The following is a 25,829-nucleotide window of genomic DNA, read 5'->3' on the forward strand; positions in this document are numbered from 1 at the left end:
AGGAAAAGAGAATTAGGAGAGAAAAAAGAAAGAAGGAGAAATTAGAGAGGAAAGAAAGAAGGAGAAATTAGAGAGGAAAAGAAATTAGAAGAAATTAGAGAGAAAAAGAAAAGAAGAGAAATTAGAGAGAAAAGAAATTAGAGAGAAAAAGAAAGAAGGAGAAATAGAGAGGAAAAGAAATTAGAGAGAAAAGAAAGAAGGAGAAATTAGAGAGGAAAAGAAATTAGAGAGAAAAAGAAAGAAGGAGAATTAGAGAGGAAAAGAAATTAGAGAGAAAAAAGAAAGAAGGAGAAATTAGAGAGAAAAGAATTAGAGAACAGAAAGAAGAGAAATCAGAGAGGAAAAGAAATTAGAGAGAAAAAGAAAGAAGGAGAAATTAGAGAGGAAAAGAAAGAAGGAGAAAGAAGAGGAAGAAATTAGAGAGAAAAAGAAAGAAGGAGAAATTAGAGAGGAAAAGAAATTAGAGAGAAAAGAAAGAAGAGAAATTAGAGAGAAAAAAGAAAGAAGGAGAAATTAGAGAGGAAAAGAAATTAGAGAGAAAAAGAAAGAAGGAGAAATTAGAGAGGAAAAGAAAGAAGGAGAGAAAGAATAAAGAAAGAGGAGAATTAGAGAGGAAAAGAAATTAGAGAGAAAAAGAAAGAAGGAGAAATTAGAGAGGAAAAGAAATTAGAGAGAAAAAGAAAGAAGGAGAAATTTAGAGAGGAAAAGAAATTAGAGAGAAAAAAGAAAGAAGGAGAAATTAGAGAGGAAAGAAGAAGAAGAAATTAGAGAGAAAAAAGAAAGAAGGAGAAATTAGAGAGGAAAAGAAATTAGAGAGAAAAAAGAAAGAAGGAGAAATTAGAGAGGAAAAGAAATTAGAGAGAAAAAAGAAAGAAGGAGAAATTAGAGCAGGAAAAGAAATTAGAGAGAAAAAAGAAAGAAGGAATTAGAGCGGAAAAGAAATTAGAGAGACAAAAGAAAGAAGGAGAAATTAGAGAGGAAAAGAAATTAGAGAGAAAAAAGAAAGAAAGGAGAAATTAGAGAGGAAAAGAACTTAGAGAGAAAAAGAAGAGGAGAAATTGAGAGAAAATGAGAAGAAAGAAGGAGAAATTAGAGAGGAAAAGAAGAGCATCCCAACTCTCTCCCCTCCCCAACTCTCTCCCCTCCCTCCTTCTCCAAACTCACTCTCTCTCTCTCCTCCTCTCTCCCCCCTTCCTAACTCTCTTCCCCTCTCTCCTCTCCCAACTCTCTCCTCTCCCTCCCAACCAACTCTCCCTCCTTCTCCCAACTCTCTTCCCCTCCCAACTCTCTCCCCCCTCCCTCAACTCTCTTCCCTCCAAACCAACTCTCTCCCCCCTCCCACACCTCTCTTCCCCTCCCAACTCTCTCCCCCCTCCCTCAACTCTCTTCCCCTCCCAACTCTCTCCCCCCTCCCTCACTCTCTTCCCCTCCCAACTCTCTCCCCCCTCCCTCAACTCTCTTCCCCTCCCAACTCTCTCCCCCCTCCCTCAACTCTCTTCCCCTCCCTCAACTCTCTTCCCCTCCCAACTCTCTCCCCCCTCCCTCAACTCTCTCCCCCCCTCCCTCAACTCTCTCCTCTCCGAACCAACTCTCTCCCCCCTCCCTCAACTCTCTCCTCTCCGAACCAACTCTCTCCCCCCTCCCTCAACTCTCTCCCCCCTCTCCTCCCTCCCAACTCTCTCCCCCCCTCTCCTCCCCTCCCAACTCTCTCCTTCTCCCAACTCGCTCTCCTCTCCCTCCCAACCAACCAACTCTCCCTCCTTCTCCCAACTCTCGCCCCACTTCTCTTCTACCCCCTCCAACCCTCTCTCTTCCCCCCCTCTCTCGCAGGCAACAACATGTGGTGAAAATTGTGTTTTCCCCACATTTTTCATGTTCCTCATTAAAAGCGTTTACAAACCAAATGTCACCAAACTTCCGTACTGAACGCAATTTACCTGCTTTAAATAAAACGTCAGTAAACTCAACTGCCTCGAAAACTCCTATACACGAACCTGTGTGAACATAACAATGAGGAGAAAACGCCCGTCTGCTCCTAAACGCGAGTTTATCATCTACAGTGTACGTGAGTCCTAATACAACCCCTCCAATCTGTGAACACTCCCATCCCCAAACCAGGCTTTCGGAATTACCTTATAGATTCCAGATGCGCAGGACAAATTTCCAAAAGCTCATAGCATTTCCGGCAATAACATTGCCTTCCCTCGACGTCACTTCCTTTAAACCCCCTTTCCAGTCACCGTGTGTCTCCACAAATTTTTGTGCTGCCGCCATTTTTTTGAAGACCACACGTAATAATAGAATGCGGCGAAGACGCCGATAAGATGGCTCCTAGAGCGGAGACATAATTTTCCCAATGTAAAGCTCTGAGTTATGACCCTGCAGATGTTGCCTGTCTGTTGGTGCATTTTCTCAGTAAACATACAGCAGATTTCATTTACTGTGGGTAATCCTTATTTACGTACAGGGTTATTTTTTTTAACAGCCTTTCGGCTTTACGTTTTTGAGACGTAAAGCTTTGGTTAGGGCTCAACTGTTGGCTATTGCCATAAACAAACATGGCGCCCTGCGGTAGCTAAGCTGCTTCCGGGTGGGAAAGTGACGTCATTGTTTATGTCCAGGGAGCACGGCGAGCTGAGCCCGGTGTAGAGGGACCGGGGCTTCGGTTGACTCTGGCTTTAGGAAGGGCTCGTGCAGGCCTGGGGGAAACCTCGATGCTGGACTGTGTGCAAAAGCCCTGATTGCAGCCTGACAGCCACTGACTCTGACTGTGTGTGACTGCCATGGTAATGGCTGCCTGCATGTGTGACTATGTCACTGCTGGGGTTGTGTGTCTTTGTGTGTGAGAGGTGTTCTCTGAGCGATTGTGTCCCTATCCCCCCTTCCTGTGCATTTGATTGCACCCCTATCCTCCCTGTGTGCTTGATTGCGCCCCTACCCCCCTGTGTGCTTGATTGCGCCCCTATCCTCCCTGTGTGCTTGATTGCGCCCCTACCCCCCTGTGCGCTTGATTGCGCCCCTACCCCCCTGTGCGCTTGATTGCGCCCCTACCCCCCTGTGCGCTTGATTGCGCCCCTACCCCCCTGTGCGCTTGATTGCGCCCCTACCCCCCCTGTGCGCTTGATTGCGCCCCTACCCCCCCTGTGCGCTTGATTGCGCCCCTACCCCCCCTGTGCATTTGATTGCGCCCCTATCCCCCTGTGCATTTATTCAAGCCCCTGTCCCCCCCCTGTGCGTTTGATTGCGCCCCTGTCCCCCCCTGTGCGCTTGATTGCGCCCCTACCCCCCCTGTGCGCTTGATTGCGCCCCTACCCCCCCTGTGCGCTTGATTGCGCCCCTACCCCCCCTGTGCGCTTGATTGCGCCCCTACCCCCCCTGTGCGCTTGATTGCGCCCCTACCCCCCCTGTGCATTTGATTGCGCCCCTGTCCCCCCCTGTGCGTTTGATTGCGCCCCTGTCCCCCCCTGTGCGTTTGATTGCGCCCCTGTCCCCCCTGTGCATTTGATTGCGCCCCTGTCCCCCCTGTGCATTTGATTGCGCCCCTGTGCATTTGATTGTGCCCCTATCCCCCCCTGTGCGTTTGATTACATCCCTATCCTTCCTGTGCATTTTGATTGCGCCCCTATCCCCTCCAATGTGTGGTTTTTTTTTTTCTGTAGTGTATGTTAGCTGGCTGATTACCTTGCTCTGTGTTGTGTCACCATAGAATGTCCTTGTGTGACATCCGATCACATGGTTTTGTCTTTTTCCGACATATAACTGTCTCTTTGCATGTAGGTGTTTGCTGAGCGCCTGTCCTGTGTATATTGCATTGCAGGCATGCTGTGTCATTGATGCTGGTGACAGTTCTGGCTGTTTTTTTTTTTTCGGCATATGAAGCTTTATTATCTCTCCATATCAGAGACCACGTGCTTCATATCTTGTGTCATCAATCAGAACAAGGTGTGACTGATATCTATTAGTGTGTGTGATCATCGAAATAGCCATGGTGGTTGTCCGCAGACATCAGTGTGATCGGTATGTGACTTGCTGTTAGCACCTGGTTGCAAAGACGAGCCTCTGATTACAACTACTTGGCCATCAAGTTTCAACGCATGAAAGACTGCGGACTTCACTAAGCGATTGTCAGCCTGGCGGTGATGATTGTTAGGTGCCTTTCCTGACTTTAGTGTGTGTGACGTGCCTAGCTGGGAAAAAATAATAATTAAGGATTGGATATAAGAGAATCATTTTTGTGATCGACTTCCCAAATCCACCTCCAACGTTGACTATGTGATTGCAATTTTGTGTCAGTCGATGAAAGATTGAATTTTGGACTTCAGACTGGCTTTATAGTCCAGGGCTCCAGGAGCCCTCATCCATCGCAACCATGCCGTGGCCCTTCTCCGAGTCCATCAAGAAGCGGGCCTGCCGGTACCTCCTGCAGCGATATCTGGGTCACTTCCTGCAGGAGAAGCTCAGTCTGGAGCAGCTCACTCTAGATTTGTACCAGGGCACCGGCTCCTTGTCACAAGTTCCGCTTGATAAATGGGTAAGTCTGCTTGTTGTAATATTGAAATAATAACTTTTCCTTTTGGATAGTGGGGGGGTAAGGATGAGCCCAGGCGTGTTCGCACGCTCCACGTGCAGAGCCCGCCAGGAAGTCGGCGCAGTGCTGCTCTAATCACAGGCAGTGAGACATTGCTCTGATGTGCGGCTGCAGAGATCGGGAATTGTCTCCCTGCCTGTGATTAGCGCAGCGCCGACTTCCTGGCGGGCTCTGCACGTGGAGCGTGCGAACACGCCTGAGCTCATCCCTAGTGTGGGGAAAGGGTAAAACTCCTATAGAAAAAACTTTGTAGCATGTAATCAAGTGTCGGCTGTAGAACCCGGGAGAGACGGCCAGCTTCGGATGACATCAGGGAAGAAGTTGGCAGTGTAGGACTTGGGCTGTGACTGCAGATTGGTGTATCGGAGCAGGGCTAAGCCCTTGTACACACGGTCAGAGATTCCGTCGGAATGTTTCTTATCGGACCGTTTTGTTGGATATCCCGACTGTGTGTGGTCTCCATCGGACTGTTTCCGTCGGAAATATCCGACGGACCAAGTTTTACAACTTGCCGGTAAAATTTTCAGTCAAAATGCTCCGATTGGATATACTCCGATCATGTGTAGCCTACTCCGACGGACAAATAGCCACGCATGCTCAGATCAAATTCCTAGACCAAAGCTATTGGCTACTAGCCTGAACGTAGTCCCGTCGTAACAAAATAACGTCATCACGTTATGTACAATCGGATTTTCCAACAACTTTGTCCGACCGTGTGTATGCAACATCACTTCCGGAATTAATCAGTCGGAATTACTCCAACGGATTTGGTTGTTGGAATCTCCGACCGTGTGTACAAGGGCTAATGCTGAATTTGCTGAGCTGATGAACACGTGAATTGAGCACAACTTTCCATAACAAAAGAAAAAAAAAAAGTGGATAGGAAACGAAAAAGTGTTTGGGGGTGAAATTTCTCTTTTAAAGCATCTTCAAGCTTACATAGGTAAATACAGTTGTGCTCATAAGTTTACATACCCTGGAAGAATTTATGATTTCTTGGCCAGTTTTCAGAGAATATGAATAACACACAGACTTTTCTTTCACTCATGGTTAGTGTTTGGCTGAAGCCATTTATTATCAATCATCTGTGTTTTACTCTTTTTAAATCATAATGGCAACAGAAACTACCCAAATGACCCCGATCAAAAGTTTACATACCCCAGGTCTTAATACCTTGTATTGCCCCCTTTAACATCAATGACAGCTTGAAGTCTTCTGTGGTATTTGTGGAGGAGGCTCTTTATCTTCTCAGATGGTAAAGCTGCCCATTCCTCTTGGGAAAAAGCCTCCAGTTCCTGTAAATTCTTGGGCTGTCTTACATGAACGGCACGTTTGAGATCTCCCCAGAGTGGCTCAATGATATTGAGATGGCCACTCCAGAACTTTTTCACTTTATTCTGCTGTAGCCCAAGGGAGGTCGGCTGGCTTGGCCTTATGTTTTGGATCATTGTCATGTTGGAATGTCAAAGTACCTCCCATGTGCAGCTTTCTGGCTGATGAATGCAAATGTTCCTCCAGTATTATTTGGTAACATACTGCATTCATCTTGCCATCAGTTTTGACCAGATTTCCTGTGCCTTTGTAGCTCACACATCCCCCAAACATCAGCGATCCACCTCCGTGTTTCACAGTAGGAATGGTGTACCTTTCATAATAAGCCTTGTTGACTCCTCTCCAAATATAGCACTTATGGTTGTGATCCAAAGCTCAATTTTGGTCTCATCACTCCAAATGACTTTGTGCCAGAAGGTTTGAAGCTTGTCTCTGTGCTATTTGGCGTATTGTAAGCTGGATACTTTGTGGCATTTGCATAGTAATTGCTTTCTTCCGGCGACTTGACCATGCAGCCCATCTTTCTTCACGTGCCTCTTGAAACACTCACACCACATGTTTCCAGAAAATCTCGTATTTCACCTGAAGTTATTTGGGGGTTGTTCTTTGCATCCCAAACTATTTTCCTGGCAGTTGTGGCTGAAACTTTAGTTGGTCTACCTGACCGTGGTTTGGTTTCAACAGAACCCCTCATTTTCTACTTCTTGATTAGTTTGAACTAGAGCTGAAACAACTAATCGATTAATCGATTATGAAATTATTCGATTAATCGGCCAGTAACAAAATGGGGTTAAAGTTAATGAGTCTGATGATATTTACTAGATTGACCCTTTAATTGTTTATCTCTCCTCTAATAGTATATACACTATCTCTTCTTTTAATAGTATATACACTATCTCTCCTTTTAATAGTATATACACTATCTCCTTTTAATAGTATATACACTATCTCAGGGCTCGACAAAACCCGGGCGCCAGGTCGCATTGGCAACTAGAAATAGCGACCTCGCGCCTGGGGCAGCACAGCTGGGGGTATCCTGTCTCTGTGGACCCCCCCAGCGTGATCGCGTCGGGCCGTTCCGCCGGCGGCCGAAAATTTAGGCCGCGGCTTTGAGGCCTTCTGCGGTCCTATGATTCCTTATGGAATCTGGCGCCCTCTTGTGGTCGCCGTTGGTATGACAAACCAGCAATGCCTCTGCCTGTTTTATATTACCTGCCTCTTCTTCCCTTTATTTAGAACCCCCTAAACATTATATATATTTTTTATTCTAACACCCTAGAGAATAAAATGGTGGTTGTTGCAATACTGTCTGTCACACCGTATTTGTGCAGCGGACTTAAGCCCCATACACACGGTCGGACTTGTACAAACTTTTCCGTGGACTTTTGTACAAAGTGTGTTGTCCACAAGTTTGTATTGCATACACACGGTCGGACTTTTTGACAACAAACACGAACGTGGTGACGTCACAACGTACTGACGCCGCTTCAAAAGAGGACGTTCAATGACTCCAGCGCCACCTTTGGTCAACTTCTGTATTGTAGTCTGATCGTTTGCAATGGTTCTGAGCATGCGTGTTTGTACCTTGTACAAAAGTCCGATGCTTTTGCATACACACGGTAGGACTTTGCTCCATCGGACTTCTGTTGTCAAAAAGTTTGTCCGTTCGCAGAGCCAACAAAAGTCCGATGAAAACAGAAAAAGTTTGTCCGATGGAGCGTACACACAGTCGGATGTTGCTCCAAAACAGCTAATTTGCATGTTTGTTGTCAAAAAGTCCGACCGTGTGTACGGGCCTTTACAAGCGCACTTTTGTTGGGAAAAATAATTTAGTTAATAAAAAAATAAGACAACAGTAAAGTTAGCCCAATTATTTTTTATATTGTGAAAGATAATGTTACGCCGAGTAAATTGATACCCAACATGTCACGCTTCAAAATTGCACCCGCTCATGGAATGGCGACAAACTTTTACCCTTTAAAATCTCCATAGGCGACGTTTAAAAAAATTCTACAGGTTGCACGTTTTGAGTTACAGAGGAGGTCTGGGGCTAGAATTATTGCTCTCGCTCTACCGATCACGGCGCTACCTCCTATGTGTGGTTCGAACACCGATTTTATATGCGGGCAGGACAGGGCGCGTTTAAAAATTATTATTTTTTCTGCTTATTTTAACTTTTTTTTTTCCCACTGTTCTTTTAAAAAAAATGTTGTGTCACTTTTATTCTTATTACAGGGAATGTAAAAATCCCTTGTAAGAGAAAAAGCATGACAGGTCCTCTTAAATATGAGATCCGGGGGGTCAGAGAGACCTCGGATCTCATATTTACACTAAAATGCAATTGGAAAAAAAAATTGTCATTTGAAAAAAATTAATAAAATGTCCCTCTAAGAGCTATGGGCAATGACTTGGAGACGGGGGGGGCGGCGACGGCGGCGCTGTTATCTTCCCCTCACTCGTCTCCATGTCAGGCCAGGGACAGGTCCGGATCGCCGTCACGGACCTGGCTCCTAACTTTTTAAGCTGGCTCCTAGATTCCAAGCAAATTTGTCAACCCCTGCACTATCTCTCCTCTAATAGTATATATGCTATATCATTCCTCAAATAGTATATCTCTGCTCTAATAGTATATACAATATATCTCTTCTCATAGTTTATATAGTATATCTCCTCTAATAGTATATAGCCTCTAATAGTATATACAGTATATCTCTCCTCTAATAGTATATACAGTATATCTCTTCTAATAGTACCGGTGTATCTACAGTATAGCTCTCCTCTAATAGTATATACAGTATATCTCCCCTCTAATATATATATATATATACAGTATATCTCTTCTGTTTGTTAGTCTCAGAGTGGATTAGATATTTTGCTCCCTAACCATATAGTTGCTTATTTATATTTACCACTGAATAGAGATATTTAAGAATAAATTCCCTTTTTTTTTTTAAAACTTTATATTTTAACTGAATTATACACCACACTTTTTTTTTTAAAGGGTATTAACTGATTAATCAATTATTCGAAACAATAATCGGCCAACTAATCGATTATGAAAATAATTGTTAGTTGCAGCCCTATTTTGAACACTGCTGATTGGCATTCTCAATTCCTTAGGGCCGGTTCACACAGCGAGGCGCGGCGAGGCGTCTCCGACATGCCTCGCCGCGACCTGCGGGGATCTCAGCGGCGACTTGCAGAGGACTTCTGTATAGAAGTCAATGCAAGTCGCCCCCGAAGTCGCCCAGAAGTAGTACAGGAACCTTTTTTCTGAGTCGGAGCGACTCGAGTCGCTCCTCTCAGAACGGTTCCATAGTACTGAATGGGGGCGACTTGCGGGAGCGAGGCGAGGCGAGCCGTGTCGCCTCGCATCGCATCGCTGTGTGAACCGGCCCTTGGATATCTTTTTTTTTTTTTTTTTTTTTTTTTTTTATATATCCCTTTCCTGTTTTATACAGTTCAACTACCTTTTCTTACAGATCCTCTGACAATTGTTTTGCTTTCCCCATGACTCAGAATCCAGAAACCTCAGTGCAGCACTGGATGAAAGATGCAAGGGTTGGCCAGAAACTCATTGACCCTTCACACACACACACACACACACACACACACACACACACACACACACACACACACACACACACACACACACACACACACACACACACACACACTAATTACAAGCAAACAGATCACAGATGGTTACCTTTTTAATAGCCATTCAAACCCCTTTGTGTCAAAATCACCGGGGTATGTAAACTTTTTTGATCAGGGTCTTTTGAGTAGTTTCTGTTGTCATGATTTAAAAAGAGTAAAACACAGTTGATAGATAATAAATGGCTTCAGCCAAACATCAACCATGAGTGAAAAAAACAGAAAGTTCCAATCAGAAGCGCAAACCAGAAGGGTTTTTTTAAATTTATTTTTTGGGCTTAAAATATGTTTCTTATCATCTTAATGTGCATAGACACATAGGATAACATTGAGCTGCTTCTACAGGCAGAACACAAAACTTCTGTAGAAACAACGATTTTTAAACCAGTGTGTATGGACCCTATATGATTCCACATTTGTGCTTCCTAAATCCACCTTAAAAATTAACCTTCGCCATATTTTATAGATTGTAAGCTCTAACCAGCAGGGCCCTCTGATTCCTCTTGTACCAAATTGTAATGTAGCTGTAATGTCTGCACTCATGTTGTAAAGCGTTGCGGAAACTGTTGGCGCTATATAAAACCTTAAAAATAATATTTGATATTTCTATTAGCAAATTTCATAATGAAAAGCCTAAGAAAAAAAACCTAAAACACAAAACGATCAAAGTGATGGAAATCGCAGAAAAAGTTAAATGAAAAATAAACAAAAAAAAAAAAGCAATAAAATATTATAATAAAGGAAAGAAAGAAAGAGAGAAAATAAACAAGCAGAATATTTTTTACACTGCAAAAAAACACACAGGAGGACGCGACCACCTCTTGCATTACCATTAATAATTTTTATTGAATTCATATAAACAATTCGATACTCACATGCGAACAAAAGATAGTATGCCAAACAGATCTGCTCCAGCCGGAATGCAATAGTGGTATGTCCTGGAAACAAATGGTAGGACATCTGATGCATTTTGGGGGTCATGCCCCTTTCCTCAGACCCCCGAGGACAGAGAGATGACCACTGAAACGTGTCGGCTGTCCAAACATTTTGTTTCCAGGACATACCACTATTGTGTTGCGGCTGGAGCAGATCTGTTTGGCATACTATCTTTTGTTCGCATGCGTGTATCCAATTGTTTATGTGAATCCAATAAAAAATATTAATAGTAATGCATGAGGTGGTCGCGTCCTCCTGTGTGTTTTTTGCAGTGTAAAAAAAATAGTTTTTTTTCTTTTTCTTTTTTTTTTTTTTTTATTATAATATTTTATTTAACTTTTTTATTGTTTGTTTTTTTTTTTTTTTTTTTTTTCATTTTACTTTTTCTGTGATTTCCATTACTTTTATCTTTTTTGTGTTTTATGTTTTTTTTCTTAGGCTTTTCATTATGAAATTTGCTAGTAGAAATATCAAATATGGCGACTGTTAATTTTTAAGGTGGATTTAGGAAGCACAAATGTGGAATCATATAGGGTCCATACAAACTGGCTTAAAAATCGTTGTTTCTACAGAAGTTTTGTGTTCTGCCTGTAGAAGCAGCTCAATGTTCTCCTATGTGTCCATGCACATTAAGATGATCAGAAACATATATTTTAAAGCAAAAAAATAAATAAAAAAAACCCTTCCAATTTGCACTTCTGATTGCAGCTTTCTGGCATAAAAAAACACTAAACTCACCTAAACTGAACTGTGTACAAAAACAATCAATATGAGCATGGAGCCTAATCGACTACAATTTGAGCAGTGTATGGTTCTGCCAGCACTACTGTGTGACAAAAGTTAGTTATTCAGTTGACCTTTGTAGGAGACTGTTGGGAAATGTTTGGCAGAACAGCTCCTACATCCAATTAGAAGTGAGCACTGTTCAGGTATGCTGACTGCCGACACCCACCCGGTAGGAGGGATTTGCCCATCTGCGCTGTAAGCGTGAATTGAGCAATCTTAGCTTTCCTATGTTCAGCCCATTCAAGTGTATGGTCAGCTTTATATAAAGTGTCACCATTCTATGCCTGTCTGCTGAACCATGTTGTCAATTTCCAACAAGTTTGCAGTCTCTGACCATTTCTTGTAGCATGCCTGTAGTCTGACCATCACTTATAGGATGCTTGTAGTCTCGGGGCATTTCTTATAGCATGCCCATCTCTGACAATCTCCTGTAGTATGTCTGCAGTCTCTGACCATCTCTTATAGAATGCCTGTAGTCTGAGCAATTCTTGATGCATATCCATTGTATCTGACCATCTCTCTTATAGCATGGCTGCAATCTCTGACCATCTCCTTTAGTGTGTCTGCAGTCCCTGATCATCTTCTCTAGTATATCCCTGATCTCTGACCATCTCTTGTATCGTGCCCGCAGTCTCTGATCATCTCTTGTATCATGTCTGCTTTTTCTAACCACCTCTTGTGTCATGTCTGCAGTCTCTGACCGTCTCTCGTGTCATGTCTGCAGTCTCTGACCGTCTCTCGTGTCATGTCTGCAGTCTCTGACCGTCTCTCGTGTCATGTCTGCAGTCTCTGACCGTCTCTCGTGTAGAGGTCGACCGATATGGGTTTTTTTCTGGCCGATGCCGATGCCGATATTTAGAAATCATGGCGGCCGATAGCCGATATGTGATGCCGATATGTTAGGCCGATTTTATTTTATTTATTTATTTTTAATCCCCCTTGATCTAACACACCTTTCCCACTGGGGCGTTTTTTAAGGCGCTTTTGGGCTAAAAATAGTGCCTGTAAAGTGCCTGCAAAATGGCTCCCCTGCAGTCTGTGTGAAAGACAGAGTGCTTTCACACTGAGGCGATGCGCTGGCAGGATCTTAAAAAAAAAGTCCTGCAAGCAGCACGTTTGGAGTGGTGTATACCGCTCCGCCACCACTCCTGCCCATTGATATGAATGGGCACCACTGCCGAAGCGCATGCAATGCGATTTGGCAGCGGTGCTTCATGGGCGCATTTAACCTCTTCCTTGGCCGCTAGATGGGTTATATGTGCCCCACTAGCAGCCAAATAGCACCGCTAAAATGATTATAAAGAGCCGCTAAAACTTGCGTTTTACCATCAACGTCTGCCCGCCCCAGTGTGAAAGCAGCCGTCATAAGTGATACAGAAAATTTCTTACACTTAAAGCGGAGGTCCACCCTAAAATGGACCTTCCGCTCATTGGATTCCTCCCCCCCTCCGGTGCCACAATTGGCACCTTTCAGGGGGGAGGGGGGTGCAGTTACCTGGATAATCCAGGTAACTGCACCCACTTCCGGGCTAGCTCTCTGCGGAAAGGGGCGTACATTACGCCCCTTTCCGCAAGTGCCCGCCCCCTTCCGCAAGTGCCCCGCTGCCTGCTGGGAAACACACAGATCCCAGAGGCAGCGGGGACCGTTCTCATTGCGCAGCGCGGCTCGCGCATGCGCAGTAGGGAACCGGGAAATGAAGCCGAAAGGCTCCATTTCCTGATTCCCATACCCAAGATGGCGGCAGCAGCACTCGAGTGTCGATCTAGAGATCGGCTTTGGGTGCCGACATCGCGGGCGCGCTGGACAGGTAAGTGTCACTATTTTAAAAGTCAGCAGCTGCAGTATTTGTAGCTGCTGGCTTTTAAAAAAAAAAAAACGCGGAGTCCCGGCGGACTCCCGCTTTAAACATTTATTAAACAAAACAAACCTCCAATCAGTTTCCTTGTATGTATGATCTAGATAAAAAAAAAAAAAAAAAAACTATATATTAAATAAAAACGGGTAGCCAAACTTTTGGACAAAAAAAAAAAAAAAAATGGGCTAACTTTACTGTTTTTATTTTATTTTTATTTTTTAAATGGTGTATTTTTTTCCCAAAAAAATGCATTTGAAAGACCTCTGTGCAAATGCCGTGTGACATAAAATATTGCAACAACCGCTATTTTATTCCCTAGGATCTCTGCTAAAAAAATATATATAATTTTTTGGGGGTCTAAGTGATTTTCTGGCAGAAAATACAGGATTTTTACTTGTAAGCAACAAGTGTCAGAAAAGATTTAGTCTTTAAATGGTTAAACTGAGAACTTCTACACACAGAGATGACTTCATTCATTCAGAAGTGTAAACATTGTATCATTTAGTTCTTTTCTTGGCAGTCTGCCCAGAGAGGAGGAAAGTGTTGCTATGACAACTCAGGCAACTCACACTGACTTCTTACAGAAGTCATTTCAAAGTCCCTGCTGTAGAATCGGCTTTTTATCAGCAGAATCGGCCGATGCCGATTATTTAAAAAACTGCAAATATCGGCCGATATATCGGTCGACCTCTACTCTCGTGTCATGTCTGCAGTCTCTGACCGTCTCTCGTGTCATGTCTGCAGTCTCTGACCATCTCTTGTGTCATGTCTGCAGTCTCTGACCGTCTCTCGTGTCTTTTCTGCAGTCTCTGACCGTCTCTCGTGTCTTGTCTGCAGTCTCTTACCGTCTATCGTGTCATGTCTGCAGTCTCTGACCGTCTCTCGTGTCATGTCTGCAGTCTCTGACCGTCTCTCGTGTCATGTCTGCAGTCTCTGACCGTCTCTCGTGTCATGTCTGCAGTCTCTGACCGTCTCTCGTGTCATGTCTGCAGTCTCTGACCGTCTCTCGTGTCATGTCCGCAGCCTCTGGCCGTCTCTCGTGTCATGTCCGCAGCCTCTGGCCGTCTCTCGTGTCATGTCCGCAGCCTCTGGCCGTCTCTCGTGTCTTGTCCGCAGCCTCTGGCCGTCTCTCGTGTCTTGCTATCTTCAATCTCTCTGACCATTTCTTGTAGTATGCCCATAGTCTTCGACCATCTCCCATAGTCTGCAGTCTCTGACAGCTTTCTGCAGCTTTACATGTGCTGAATATTATATGCCACCCTCTGGTAATGTCGGGGGCACACTTGAGGCCCCCTATATCAAGTAAGTTGACCACCACTGCTCTAGCTTTTTTTTTTGTTTTTGTTTTTTGGACAGCAGGATCCTCCGATGGGTCCACTTGCAGTATACATGAAACTTCATCTTGCCCTGTGCTGCCAGGTACTTGAAGCAGTTTGCCAAGTTCTAAAATGTAATCTAGGAATGTTTGTGAACAAATGTCTCCTGCCAGCACTCATTGCCTGGACTTTAACCTCAGAGCTGGCACCCGCCATTTCTATCACATGACATTGCAGCAGAAGACCTCATTGTGCTTAAAAAAACAAAACAAAATAAAAATGTCTGTTTTTCGCATTTTGCAATTTTTTGTTGCCACAAATACAATGTTATAACATCATCTTTTATGGGGTTTTTAGTAGAGATGCACCGAAATTTCAGCGGCCAAAAACATATCGGACGAAAATGGTGCTTCCAGCAATTTGCCGCTCTTTTGCTATGATTTTATTGCCTTTATGGTGTGTTCTTCATAGGTAATGTGACTCAAAAACCACATTGAAAACGTAACACGGGTGCGTTCTTGATGCGTTCTTGCTGCATTTCGAATGCATTGGAATGCATTTTTGGTGAGTGTGGTGTGTGTTTTTTGTTTTTTTTTTTGTTTTTTTTAGGCTGACAAAATGCATCAAGCAAGATCTTTAACACCACAGCGGAAGTGCGTCGGACCAGGGGGGAGACATGTATAGAATTTAAAGACATATATATATATTTTTTTTTATCTTTTCTTTTGCAAATAATGGACGACGCTAAATACATATTCATTTAAATTCATGATATTAAATAAAAAGTTGAAAATAATACAATTTATATATAAAAATCTATATATTTTTACAATGCTGTAATTTTCAGTCAAGTGCAGCCTGCATTTACATTCACATACAGCCCCGTCTCCTGGTCCGGGTACTTTGATAGACAGAACACCGGTCCAGTGTCGGGATGTGTGATGTAGAGGAGCGCGGGAAACCCTCGGCAATTCAAATGAAAGCTGTTACTGCGATGTTCCCCGCTCTGTGATGATCCGGCTGGCAATCCTCTTCCTCTCCTTTCTCTTTCCCTGCACGTGACGCTGCATTGTTGGCCACAGATGAGGCTGCACTGATGGGCACTGATAAAGTTGCTGTTTAATATTTTATCTTTTTAACTTTAATTCTGCATAAAACATTTAAGTGTCATTTCATGAGATAATTTATGAGGGCGTGTTTATGGGTGGGGTTAGTTTGGGCAACTGGGGGGGGGAGGGCGCGAGTAACCCTTAAGGCCTGGCTAGTATCTCAGGACTTGAAATTTTAAGCCCTGCCCTAATCAGTGTTACAACAAGGATCTAAAAATAGGTTGAATCTATTTTTACATCCCCCATGTAAACAATTCAATCCATTTTTAGATCCTCAATCTATTTAGATCCTCAGTGTAAAAAGTTCAATCTATTTTTAGATCTTTGACGTAAAATAATTCAATCTATTTTTAGATCCTCAATGTAATTTATGAGGGCGTGTTTAGGGACGGAATTGGGGGCAGGGCAGGGCAGGGCAGGGTAGGGGTTAGGTTGGGCAACTAGGGGGTAAGAACCCTTAAGGACCGGCTAGTAGTTCAGGACTTGAAATTTTAAGCCCTGCCCTAATCAATGTTACATCGAGGATCTAAAAAGAGATTGAATCTATTTTTAGATCCCAGATATAAACAATTCAATCCATTTTTAGATCCTCAATCTATTTAGATCATCAATGTAAAAAAAAAATCAATCTATTTTTTAGATCTTTGATGTAAAATAATTAAATCTATTTTTAGATCCTCAATGTAATTTTATGAGGGTGTGTTTAGGGGCAGGGTAGGGGTTATGTTGGGCAACTAGGGGGGGCGATTAACCCTTAAGGCCTGGCTAGTAGCTCAGGACTTGAAATTTTAAGCCCTGCCCTAATCAATGTTCCCAATAAAGACTGCTGGGGTCCGATGGCCGCACATCATATACCAAAGGGCCGCAGCACCCGGGGTCAAGGACGCTGATAAGACAGTACAACCAGCCCTGTTGTACCGGGCCCGGACAGCAGGGGGGCTCGAGCAGCTTTGTAGTTAATTTATAGCTAAAAAAAATAACTACATAACTGTATTAACCTTCACCCACTTGATTAGCAAGATATATAGTAATTTCCCGGGCCCCATCAGGTTAACGGGGGCCCAGGAGGTGAAAGCAGAAGAGGGACTTTCTCCATCTTCGGGCACCGCTCAAGTGTACCTGCGGCACAAACTAAAGTTCCCAGCGCTCACTGTATGCTTTCCTCGGTGGATGGATTCTAGTGAAATGTGGCCTCAGTAAGTGGCAGCACTGCAGCCTGCGGGAGAGACCGATCGTGAGGCGGTAGAGACAGCACAGCAGTTGTAATCCCTGGCGGCGGTGCACAGGCAAGCAACCCCCTGCACACACACTGACACATCACACAGCCTAATTCTTGCCATACACTATATGAAAAATCTGCTGAAATTCGGTCGTTTATACAATTTGTTTGTTTTTCAGCCAGTTAAAGAGGAAGTAAACCCTGATGAGTTTACTTCCTCTTTCATTCCCTGCAAAGGCAAAACAAAATGGACTACATCGCATCGCATAGTAGTCCATTATGTGTCACTTACCTGACACAGGAGCCAGCGAAGTCACCGCTGTCCCCTGTAGTTCCGAGCATCCATCTTCTCGGTGGGTCTCGCCACTCCACCGCTGTCATTCGGTGAAGCCGTGATGACGTCACTCCCGCGCGTGCGCACGGGAGCCGCCACTCGTGGCATATTCGCCATTGACGGTGCCGCACTCAGTGCGCCTGCGCCGTAGACAGCGTTGCCTGTCTTTCGGCAAATATCTCCTAAACCGTGTAGGTTTAGGAGATATTTCTTGGACCTACAGGTAAGCCTTAATCTACGCTTACATGTAGGTCAAAGTGTGTTGTAAGGGTTTACAACCACTTTAATGGGCATAAATCGATAATCGTTGGGATGTTTTTGAACGGGAAAAAAAGAAAGAAAAGTTTGGAAATTTTCTGCCGAACGAATGATAAATTGAAAGGTTAATGTGTTTTCCATCCGAACTGTTTGCACTAGCTATATGTGAAAAAACAAACACAAAATTGATTCATTTATGTCCACTGAACGATTTATCGGTCATTACATGATGGCGCTATCGTTTGCTCTCACGGCCGAATGTTTGTTTTTTGAAAATGGGTTTGAGCGATTTTTGGTATAGTGCAGGGATAGGCAATTAGCGGACCTCCAGCTGTTGCAAAACTACAAGTCCCATCATGCCTCTGCCTCTGGTGGTCATGCTTGTGGCTGTCAGTCTTGCTATGCCTCATGAGACTTGTAGTTCTGCAACAGCTGGAGGTCCGCTAATTGCATATCCCTGGTATAGTGTATGGCCAGCAGTCCCCAGTCTCCCCATTGGGTGCTCATGGTCATTATCATTATGATCAGAACACAGCAGGTGCTGCTTGGCTCTGTCTGTCACATGGCTGTTGGGTGCTGACTTTGTTCATTTATTTTTGTAATGTGTGTTAGACTATAATTCAGCACAGCCATAACACAGTCAGCACCCAACAGCCATGTGACATTGACAGCCATACAGCACCTGCTGTGCTCTGATCATCATAATGACCATGAGCACATAGTGAGATGCTACTTTACTTTTTTGTGATGGGGGGGACAGTAAAAACACACAGCCAAGCTGCATTTTTACCACCCCCAAACCAGAATTTTTCACCCAAGCTTTGCAATTCGGTCCGCCTGTCAGTTTTTTATGCGGACCTGATTGAAGGCTCCATGTAGGTCTACAGGAGTCCTGATATTAATTGACTTGTGTGCATTTAGATCTGCCTACCTCCTGTGTCCATTCGGGTAAACAAAAAAACGTAAAAGAACATCCTTTTCTATTTTTGCAGACCTAAATGTGACAGATCAGAGGTAGCCTGATGTAACCGGACACAAGTCCGTGGTGTATTCGGACACAAACTCAATGGGCGTGGATGTGAAAATACTGACGTCTCTCCCATTCAGCTCTTGTTTTGATTGGTGTAACGCTGTAAAGATTCCTTGTGATAAAGCTAAGGTGGGTTCAGACTACGGTCCGAACACGCCTGAGCTCATCCCTGCTAATTCGTTGTTGTCAAAGTTCTAAAATAAGAGCCCTTTCACACTGCGCCGCCTAGGGCATCAGTGGTAAAGCGGTGCTATTTTTAGTGTCAGTTTAGCGACGCTCTTCGGCCGCTAGCGGGGTGATTTTTAACCCCCCGCTAACAGCCGAAAAGGGATTAAATGGGCCTGCAAAACGTCGCCGGAGCGGCGTTTTGTCGGCGGTATCGCAGCACTGCCCCATTGATTGCGATGGAGGAGCGGTGAGTTCACAGCTCCAAAGAAGCTGCTGGCAGGACTTTTTTTTTTCTGATGCCCTGCCAGCGCACCGCTCCAGTGTGGAAGTCTGAGGGCGTTTGCCGGCGCTATAGCATTAACAATGGTGCCTGCAAAAAGCCCTAAAACAGCTGCTCCATGCACTCCAGTGTGAAAGCCTCTGGCTTTCACACTGGAGTGCATGGAGCAGCTGTTTTAGGGCGTTTTGCAGGTGCTATTGTTAACGCTATAGCGCCGGCAAAAGGCCCTCAGTGTGAAAGTTCATCCAGTTCAACCTGAGTGAGTGTCTACAATTGTCCCTATCCCTGTACATTGCACACTCACATCGGTCCCTACCCTCAAGGAGCCCACAATCCAGGGTCCCCATTCATATACTAGGGGCCAATTTTGGACAGAAGCCAATTAACCTACCTGCTTATCTTTTTGGATTGTGGGAGGAAACCGGAGTACCCGGAGGAAACCCACACAGGCACAAGGAGGGCATGCAAACTCCAGGCAGGTAGTGTCGTGGTTGGGATTTGAACCAGCGACCCTTCTTACTGCTAGTTGAGAGTGCTGACCACTACACCACTGTGCCGCCCAAATGAAACTATGAAACAATGTTTCTGCTGCTTTATAATAGTGTAAAAAGTTTAAATTAATAATGGTTATTAGACCCCCTTTCACACTGGGGCGGTTTTTAGGCGCTTTAGCGCTAAAAATAACGCCTCAAAAATGCCTCCCCTGCATCCCCAGTGTCCCACTTGGACGGTGCGCATGCCGGGACTCCGCATATGCGTGCGTGCCACACGCAAGCAGGGAACGTTTCGGTGCTTTCACACTGGAGCGGTGCACTTGCAGGGCGGGGGGGGGGGGGGGGGGAAGTCCTGCAAGCAGCATCTTTGGGGGCGGTGTGGGAGTGGGTGGGTGTGTATACCTCCCTGCCCATTGAAATCAGTAGGCAACGCTGCCAAAGCGATTGGGCAGCAGCGCTATTTTTAACCCCTTCTGGAGGGGTTAAAAGCTCCCAGCTAGCGTCGGCAAAGTGCCGATTTAAACAGCAGTAAAACGCCGCTAAAAACTAGGGGCGCTTTACCGCTGACTCCTCACCGCCCCAGTGTGGAAGTAGCCTTAAAGGTTTACCTTTTGGAGCGTGTTAGATGTGCCACCAGTCCCCCAGACAGCATGGAGGGGGGGGGTCAGGGGCGGAGCCAGGGGTGGGGTCAAGTGGGAGGGCCCCGTCAGGTAGGCTGTAGGGGGGCCCCATGATTTCTAGCAGCGGTCCTGCCCGGGGTGTAAGGATCCTTGGTATGTTTAACTTTTGGAGAAAGAAATGTTTGCGGATTCGGACCAATGGGGCTTCTGTATGAAAGAGAATGGGTGTAACCAAGAGACAGGAAGGCCGGTATTATTTTTATATTGTGAGTGATTTCAATGGGGAATTAAGCAATAAGGAAATCTGCTTATGAATTCGTGCAGAGCCTCCTACACACTTATCGTGAGCCGGCTGGTCATTTTTAGAAATTTAATGTATCCTCAATGAGTGGCGAACGACAGCCTACCAGATGGCATCTGCACAGAGAAATGTTGGCGTCTTTTATCAAAGCATCTGAAATCCGAACTGTCTCTGTTGCCTCACTCAGGATAAGATCTGCCGGGGAAAATAATGATTGGAGATTGGAGGCTCGGATCACACTGCTGCGACCTGAAAGGTGCCCTCCTGGCAATTTGCTAGCGACTTGTGCATGACCTCAGCAACTTTTGAAGCGACTTTCAGGGAATTCCCGGGTATCTTCCTGTAATGTCGTATCGAAATCACATCAATAAAGATGAGGATCCAACTTGGAGTCGATTTCCATTAAAGTGATTGTAAACCCTTACAAACCACTGTGACCTACAGGTAAGCCTAGATTAAGGCTTACCTGTAGGTCCCAGAAATATCTCCTAAACCTATACAGTTTAGGAGATATTTACCTGAAGACAGCCACCAATGTCTACGGCGCATGTGCCGTAGACAGCGGCGCGCAGGCGCACTGGGTAAGCCGCAGGAGCGGGAGTGACGCCATCGCTGCTCCGGCGAATCACAGCGCAGGAGCAGCGAGACCCACCGAGAAGATGGACGCTCTGAACTACAGGGGACAGCGGTGACATCGCTGGCTCCTGTATCAGGAAAGTGACACATAATGGACTACTATGCGATGCGATGCGATGTAGTCCATTATGCTTTACCTTTGCAGGGAATGAAAGAGGAAGTAAACTCATCAGGGTTTACTTCCTCTTTAACCACTTGACCTCCAGAACCTTTACCCCCCCTCCCCTTCCTAACCAGAGCTTTTTTGCGCTGCGATACTGCACTACTTTAACTGAGAATTGTGCGTTTGTGCGAGACTGTTCCCAAATAAAGTTTGTCATCCCCCCCCCCACAAATAGAGCTTTCTTTTGGTGGTATTTGATCACCTCCTGCGTTTTTTATTTTTTTCCCTATAAACAAAAAATTACCGACAATTTAAAAAACAAAACAATATTTTTACTTTCTACAAAAAAAAAAATCCTATAAATAAATGTAAAGAATCAAATCATTTTAGGCCGGGGGTCTCCAAATTGCGGCCCGAGGGCCAGATATGGCCTTTTGCTAGCCTTTATCCAGCCCTTGGGGCACTATTCCCTCCCACTGACACCAACAAGGGGGCACTATTTCTTCTACTGATACAAATGATGGGATACTATTTCTCCTACTGATAGGTGCACTACTCCTCCTACTGACCACCAACCCTAAGGCCATATTTATTCTCACTGATGGTGACCCAGGATAATTTCTGCCCCCCCTGGCCACCATCAGACCCTCCTAAAGTCTGAAGGACAATAAACTAGCCCTTTTGTTTGAAAAGTTTGGAGACCCCTGGTTTAAGCCAATATTTATTTTTCAAATTTTTGGTAAAAAAAAAATCAAAATAAGCGTATTTTGATTGGTGTGCGCAAAAGTTATAGTGTCTACAAACTATGGGACGTTTTTACGGAATTTTTTATTTTTTTACTAGTAATGACGGAGATCAGCAACATTGCAGCGGACAAATTGGACACCTAACTGACACTTTTTTAGCGACCAGTGACACTAATACAGTGATCAGAGCTAAACATCTGCACTGTCACAGTACTAATGACACTGGTATGGAAGGGGTTAACATTAGGGGTGATCAAAGGGTTAAATGTGTGCCTAAGGAGTGTTTACTAACTGTGAAGAGGGTTCTTGTACTATTGGAAGGTAGAGATCTGTGTTCTTGTTTAGCAGAAATACAGGATCACTACCTTCCCTGCTGACAGAACAGCGATCTGCCTTGTTTACATAGGCAGACCGCCATTCTTCTTCTCTCCCGAACAATAGGCGGGTCCAATCACTGTGGGAGCGGGTCGCCGACGGCGTGTGTGTGCGCCCTCAGACCTGGGAGTGCAGGATCACATACAGGTAGGTGATTCTGCCCAGGAGATCCGCCTTGCCACAGAATATGTACAATACATGGACCTACTTTGCCAGGAGGGCGTCCATAGATGTCCTCCCGTGCTTGATCGGCCTGCGCTCCCCATCCCGACCCCTTACCATGTGATCAGCTGTCATTGACTGACAGCTGATCATGTGATGTAAACAGAGCCAGTAATCGGCTATTTTTTCTTCTCACACTGGTAGCCGTGAGAGGGAGCCATGAGAGGGACACCGGCAGCTGTGAGAGGGACATCAGTCTTGATCGTGGAGAGCCTCTGCAGAGTGCCCACCAGTGCCCACAGTGCCACCTATAAATGTCACCAATCAGTGCCTCATCATCAGTGCCCATCGGTACCACTCATCTGTGCCCATCAGTGCAGCCTCATCCACAAATATCAGTGAAGGAGAAAAATTACCCGTTTGCAAAATTTTATAACAAACGATGGCACTATGGTTTTTTTGGGGTTTTTTTTCAAAAATGTCTCCTTTTTTTTGTAAGTACTCAGTAAGTAAGTGGTTAAAGTGATGGTAAACCCTAGGGAAAAAAAAAAAACAACCTGCAAGACAGGAATAATAAATGCATAGCATACTAGCTCATTACGAAATACCTTAGCTGTTGCTGTTCCCCACACACCGCTGTGACGGGCGACATGTCTGCGGAATGTTACTTCCGGGTTTGTGGGCTCCAACGCTGTGATTGGCCAGAGCCGCGATGACGTCGCTCCCGCTCATGCGTGTTGGAGTCGCCAGTAATGGCACAGCAGCTGAAGAAACGGCATGTACGTGCCATTTCTTCAGTGCGCATGTCCCGATTGCGGCGGCACACACATATACAGTGAATATCTCCTAAACAGTGCAAGTTTAGGAGAAATTTGCGGTACCTACAGGTAAGCCTTATTATAGGCTTACCTGTAGGCAAAAGTGGTTGTAAAGGGTTTGCAACCGCTTTAAAGTGATTGTGTATGTTGGATTTTTTTTTTTTTTTTTACAACAAACATGTCATACTTACGTGTTCTGTAATGGTTTTGCACAGAGCAGCCATATCCTCCTCTTCTGGGGTCCCCCGCCTGTGCTTCTGGCTCCTCCTGCTTTCTGAGGTCCACCACCTATGCTTCTGGCTCCTCCTGCATTCTGGGGTCCATCGCTGGTACTTCTGGCTCCTCCTGCCTTCTGGGGTCCACCGCCGGTGCTTCTGGCTCCTCCTGCCTTCTGGGGTCCACCGCTGGTGCTTCTGGCTCCTCCTGCCTTCTGGAGTCCTCCCGCCGGTGCTTCTGGCTCCTCCTGCCTTCTGGAGTCCTCCCCGCCGGTGCTTCTGGCTCCTCCTGCCTTCTGGAGTCCTCCCCGCCGGTGCTTCTGGCTCCTCCTGCCTTCTGGAGTCCTCCCCGCCGGTGCTTCTGGCTCCTCCTGCCTTCTGGAGTCCTCCCGCCGGTGCTTCTGGCTCCTCCTGCCTTCTGGAGTCCTCCCGCCGGTGCTTCTGGCTCCTCCTGCCTTCTGGAGTCCTCCTGCCTTCTGGAGTCCTCCCGCTGGTGCCTCTGGCTCCTCCTGCCTTCTGGAGTCCTCCCGCCGGTGCCTCTGGCTCCTCCTGCCTTCTGGAGTCCTCCCGCCGGTGCCTCTGGCTCCTCCTGCCTTCTGGAGTCCTCCCGCCGGTGCCTCTGGCTCCTCCTGCCTTCTGGAGTCCTCCCGCCGGTGCTTCTGGCTCCTCTTGCCTTCTGGAGTCCTCCCGCCGGTGCTTCTGGCTCCTCTTGCCTTCTGGAGTCCTCCCGCCGGTGCTTCTGGCTCCTCCTGCCTTATGGAGTCCTCCCGCCGGTGCTTCTGGCTCCTCCTGCCTTATGGAGTCCTCCCGCCGGTGCTTCTGGCTCCTCTTGCCTTCTGGAGTCCTCCCGCCGGTGCTTCTGGCTCCTCTTGCCTTCTGGAGTCCTCCCGCCGGTGCTTCTGGCTCCTCTTGCCTTCTGGAGTCCTCCCGCCGGTGCTTCTGGCTCCTCTTGCCTTCTGGAGTCCTCCCGCCGGTGCTTCTGGCTCCTCCTGCCTTCTGGAGTCCTCCCGCCGGTGCATCTGGCTCCTCCTGCCTTCTGGGGTCCTCCTGCCGGTGCTTCTGGCTCCTCCTGCCCTTATAGCAAGGTAAAAAAAACTTCTGTCTTTTAAATTACTTCCTTCTCCTGCCCAGGACTACATGTCCCACAAGGAATTGCTCCTCACACATTCATAAGTTCTCAGGCACTACCTGACATATTTGGACGGTCTACTGAGCTGTATGTGTGTTGCACTGTATTTTCTGATAACTAAAGAAATAATGCATTCTGTATCCGCTGACCAACTAATCGAATATGAAAATAGTTGACAATAGTTGATTGTGTTGATTAGTTGTGTCAGCTCTACATATTACACACATAAAGCACACAGTTAACCTCTTGATTGCCCCTAGATTTTAACCCATTCACAGCCAGTGTCATTAGTACAGTGACAGTGTATAGAATTATCACTGGATCAGTGTCACTAACAATGTCAGAGTCAGTTAGTGACCCTTCCAGATGGTGTCTGTTAGCGCCAGATTTAAACTTATTGGCCTAAATTTATGAAGAGATTTTTTTTTTTTTTATTGGATATATTTCATAACAGAAATTTTAATTTATAGATTTAAAAAAAAATTTTGGTCTTTTCTGGCTTATATATTGTAAACAATGGAAACTACCTCTTTTTGTGTGAAAAAAAAAATGGAATTTGGGTACTGTACTGTTGCATGACCGCACAATTACCAGTTAAAAAAAAAAATAGTCTGGTCATGAAGGGGAGGAGGACCTTTTGGAGGTCAAGAGGTTAAAGTAGCTAAGAGGTTCATGTTATTATATAAGATATTTATGAGAGATGTCATCTCTAAAGTTTAAAATATGCAAATGCAGCAGACAAGGTTATGGGGGGGGGGGGGGGAATCTCCCAAATCTCACCAATGAAGTCTATGAGAGATATCGGAAGCGAGAAGGTGATTCCACCCCTCGGCACTAAAATTTGCATTGTACATTTAAGGTGGGGGGCTGGTCTAATGTTCCCTGTGCTACCCCATTACATAGGTCAGGCTCTCATTTTTTAGCACTTGGGGTCCTTTCACACGGGCGGTCAGCTCGGCGGACTCCGCTTTGCTCCATGGGGGATCATTCCGCTGATCCCTGCTGAACAGGTGGATGACAAGCCAGTCTCCTCTTTTAGGCTGGGTTCACACTGCTGCGATGCGGGAATATTGCGGGTTCCCGCATCGCATGCCTCCCGGCGGCAGTTCACACTGCCCTATGCAAACTGCTTGGAGGGTGAGTGAAAAGTTAATGACACCTCCAAATCAGTTCGCATATCGCAGTGCGATCTGCAAACTCGGACAGGAATCGGATCGCATGGTGTGAACACCCAATGCGATCCGATTCTGCTGCGGACCAAAAAAAGGGTCCTGTGCGAGTTTGGGCCGCATGCGATGCGAATTCAGCCATATTATCTGTATACTATCTGTATGGCTGAACTCGCATCGCACAGAGATCAC

General features: G+C 45.5%; 2 protein-coding genes across 3 annotated transcripts in view; one reads left to right on the forward strand and one right to left on the reverse strand.

Moving 5' to 3' along the window:
* GSKIP (GSK3B interacting protein) overlaps window positions 1–2,289 on the reverse strand; it is an 11,977-nt gene extending 9,688 nt beyond the window's left edge. Inside the window, exon 1 of one of the 2 annotated variants that reach the window (XM_077466780.1) lies at window positions 2,133–2,289. Coding sequence is in view for 1 of the 2 variants with exons in the window: in XM_077466779.1 (XP_077322905.1) it covers window positions 1,995–2,006 (12 nt within the window). In the remaining variant the exon portion in view is untranslated. Of the gene's footprint in view, window positions 1–1,994; window positions 2,022–2,132 lie in introns of those variants that run through there. The other variant, XM_077466779.1, reaches the window with a different exon arrangement.
* A 1,107-nt stretch (window positions 2,290–3,396) lies between these two features.
* The window catches only part of ATG2B (autophagy related 2B), a gene marked incomplete in the record, with an annotated part of 199,484 nt that continues 177,051 nt past the window's right edge, over window positions 3,397–25,829 (forward strand). Inside the window, 1 exon segment of the mRNA XM_077466778.1 lies at window positions 3,397–4,531. Within this exon segment, the coding sequence (XP_077322904.1) occupies window positions 4,370–4,531 (162 nt within the window).

The sequence above is a fragment of the Lithobates pipiens genome, unplaced genomic scaffold, assembly GCF_037356315.1.
Source record: "Lithobates pipiens isolate NorthernLeopardFrog02 unplaced genomic scaffold, aLitPip1_a1.2 Scaffold_37, whole genome shotgun sequence".
Lineage (NCBI taxonomy): Eukaryota > Metazoa > Chordata > Amphibia > Anura > Ranidae > Lithobates > Lithobates pipiens.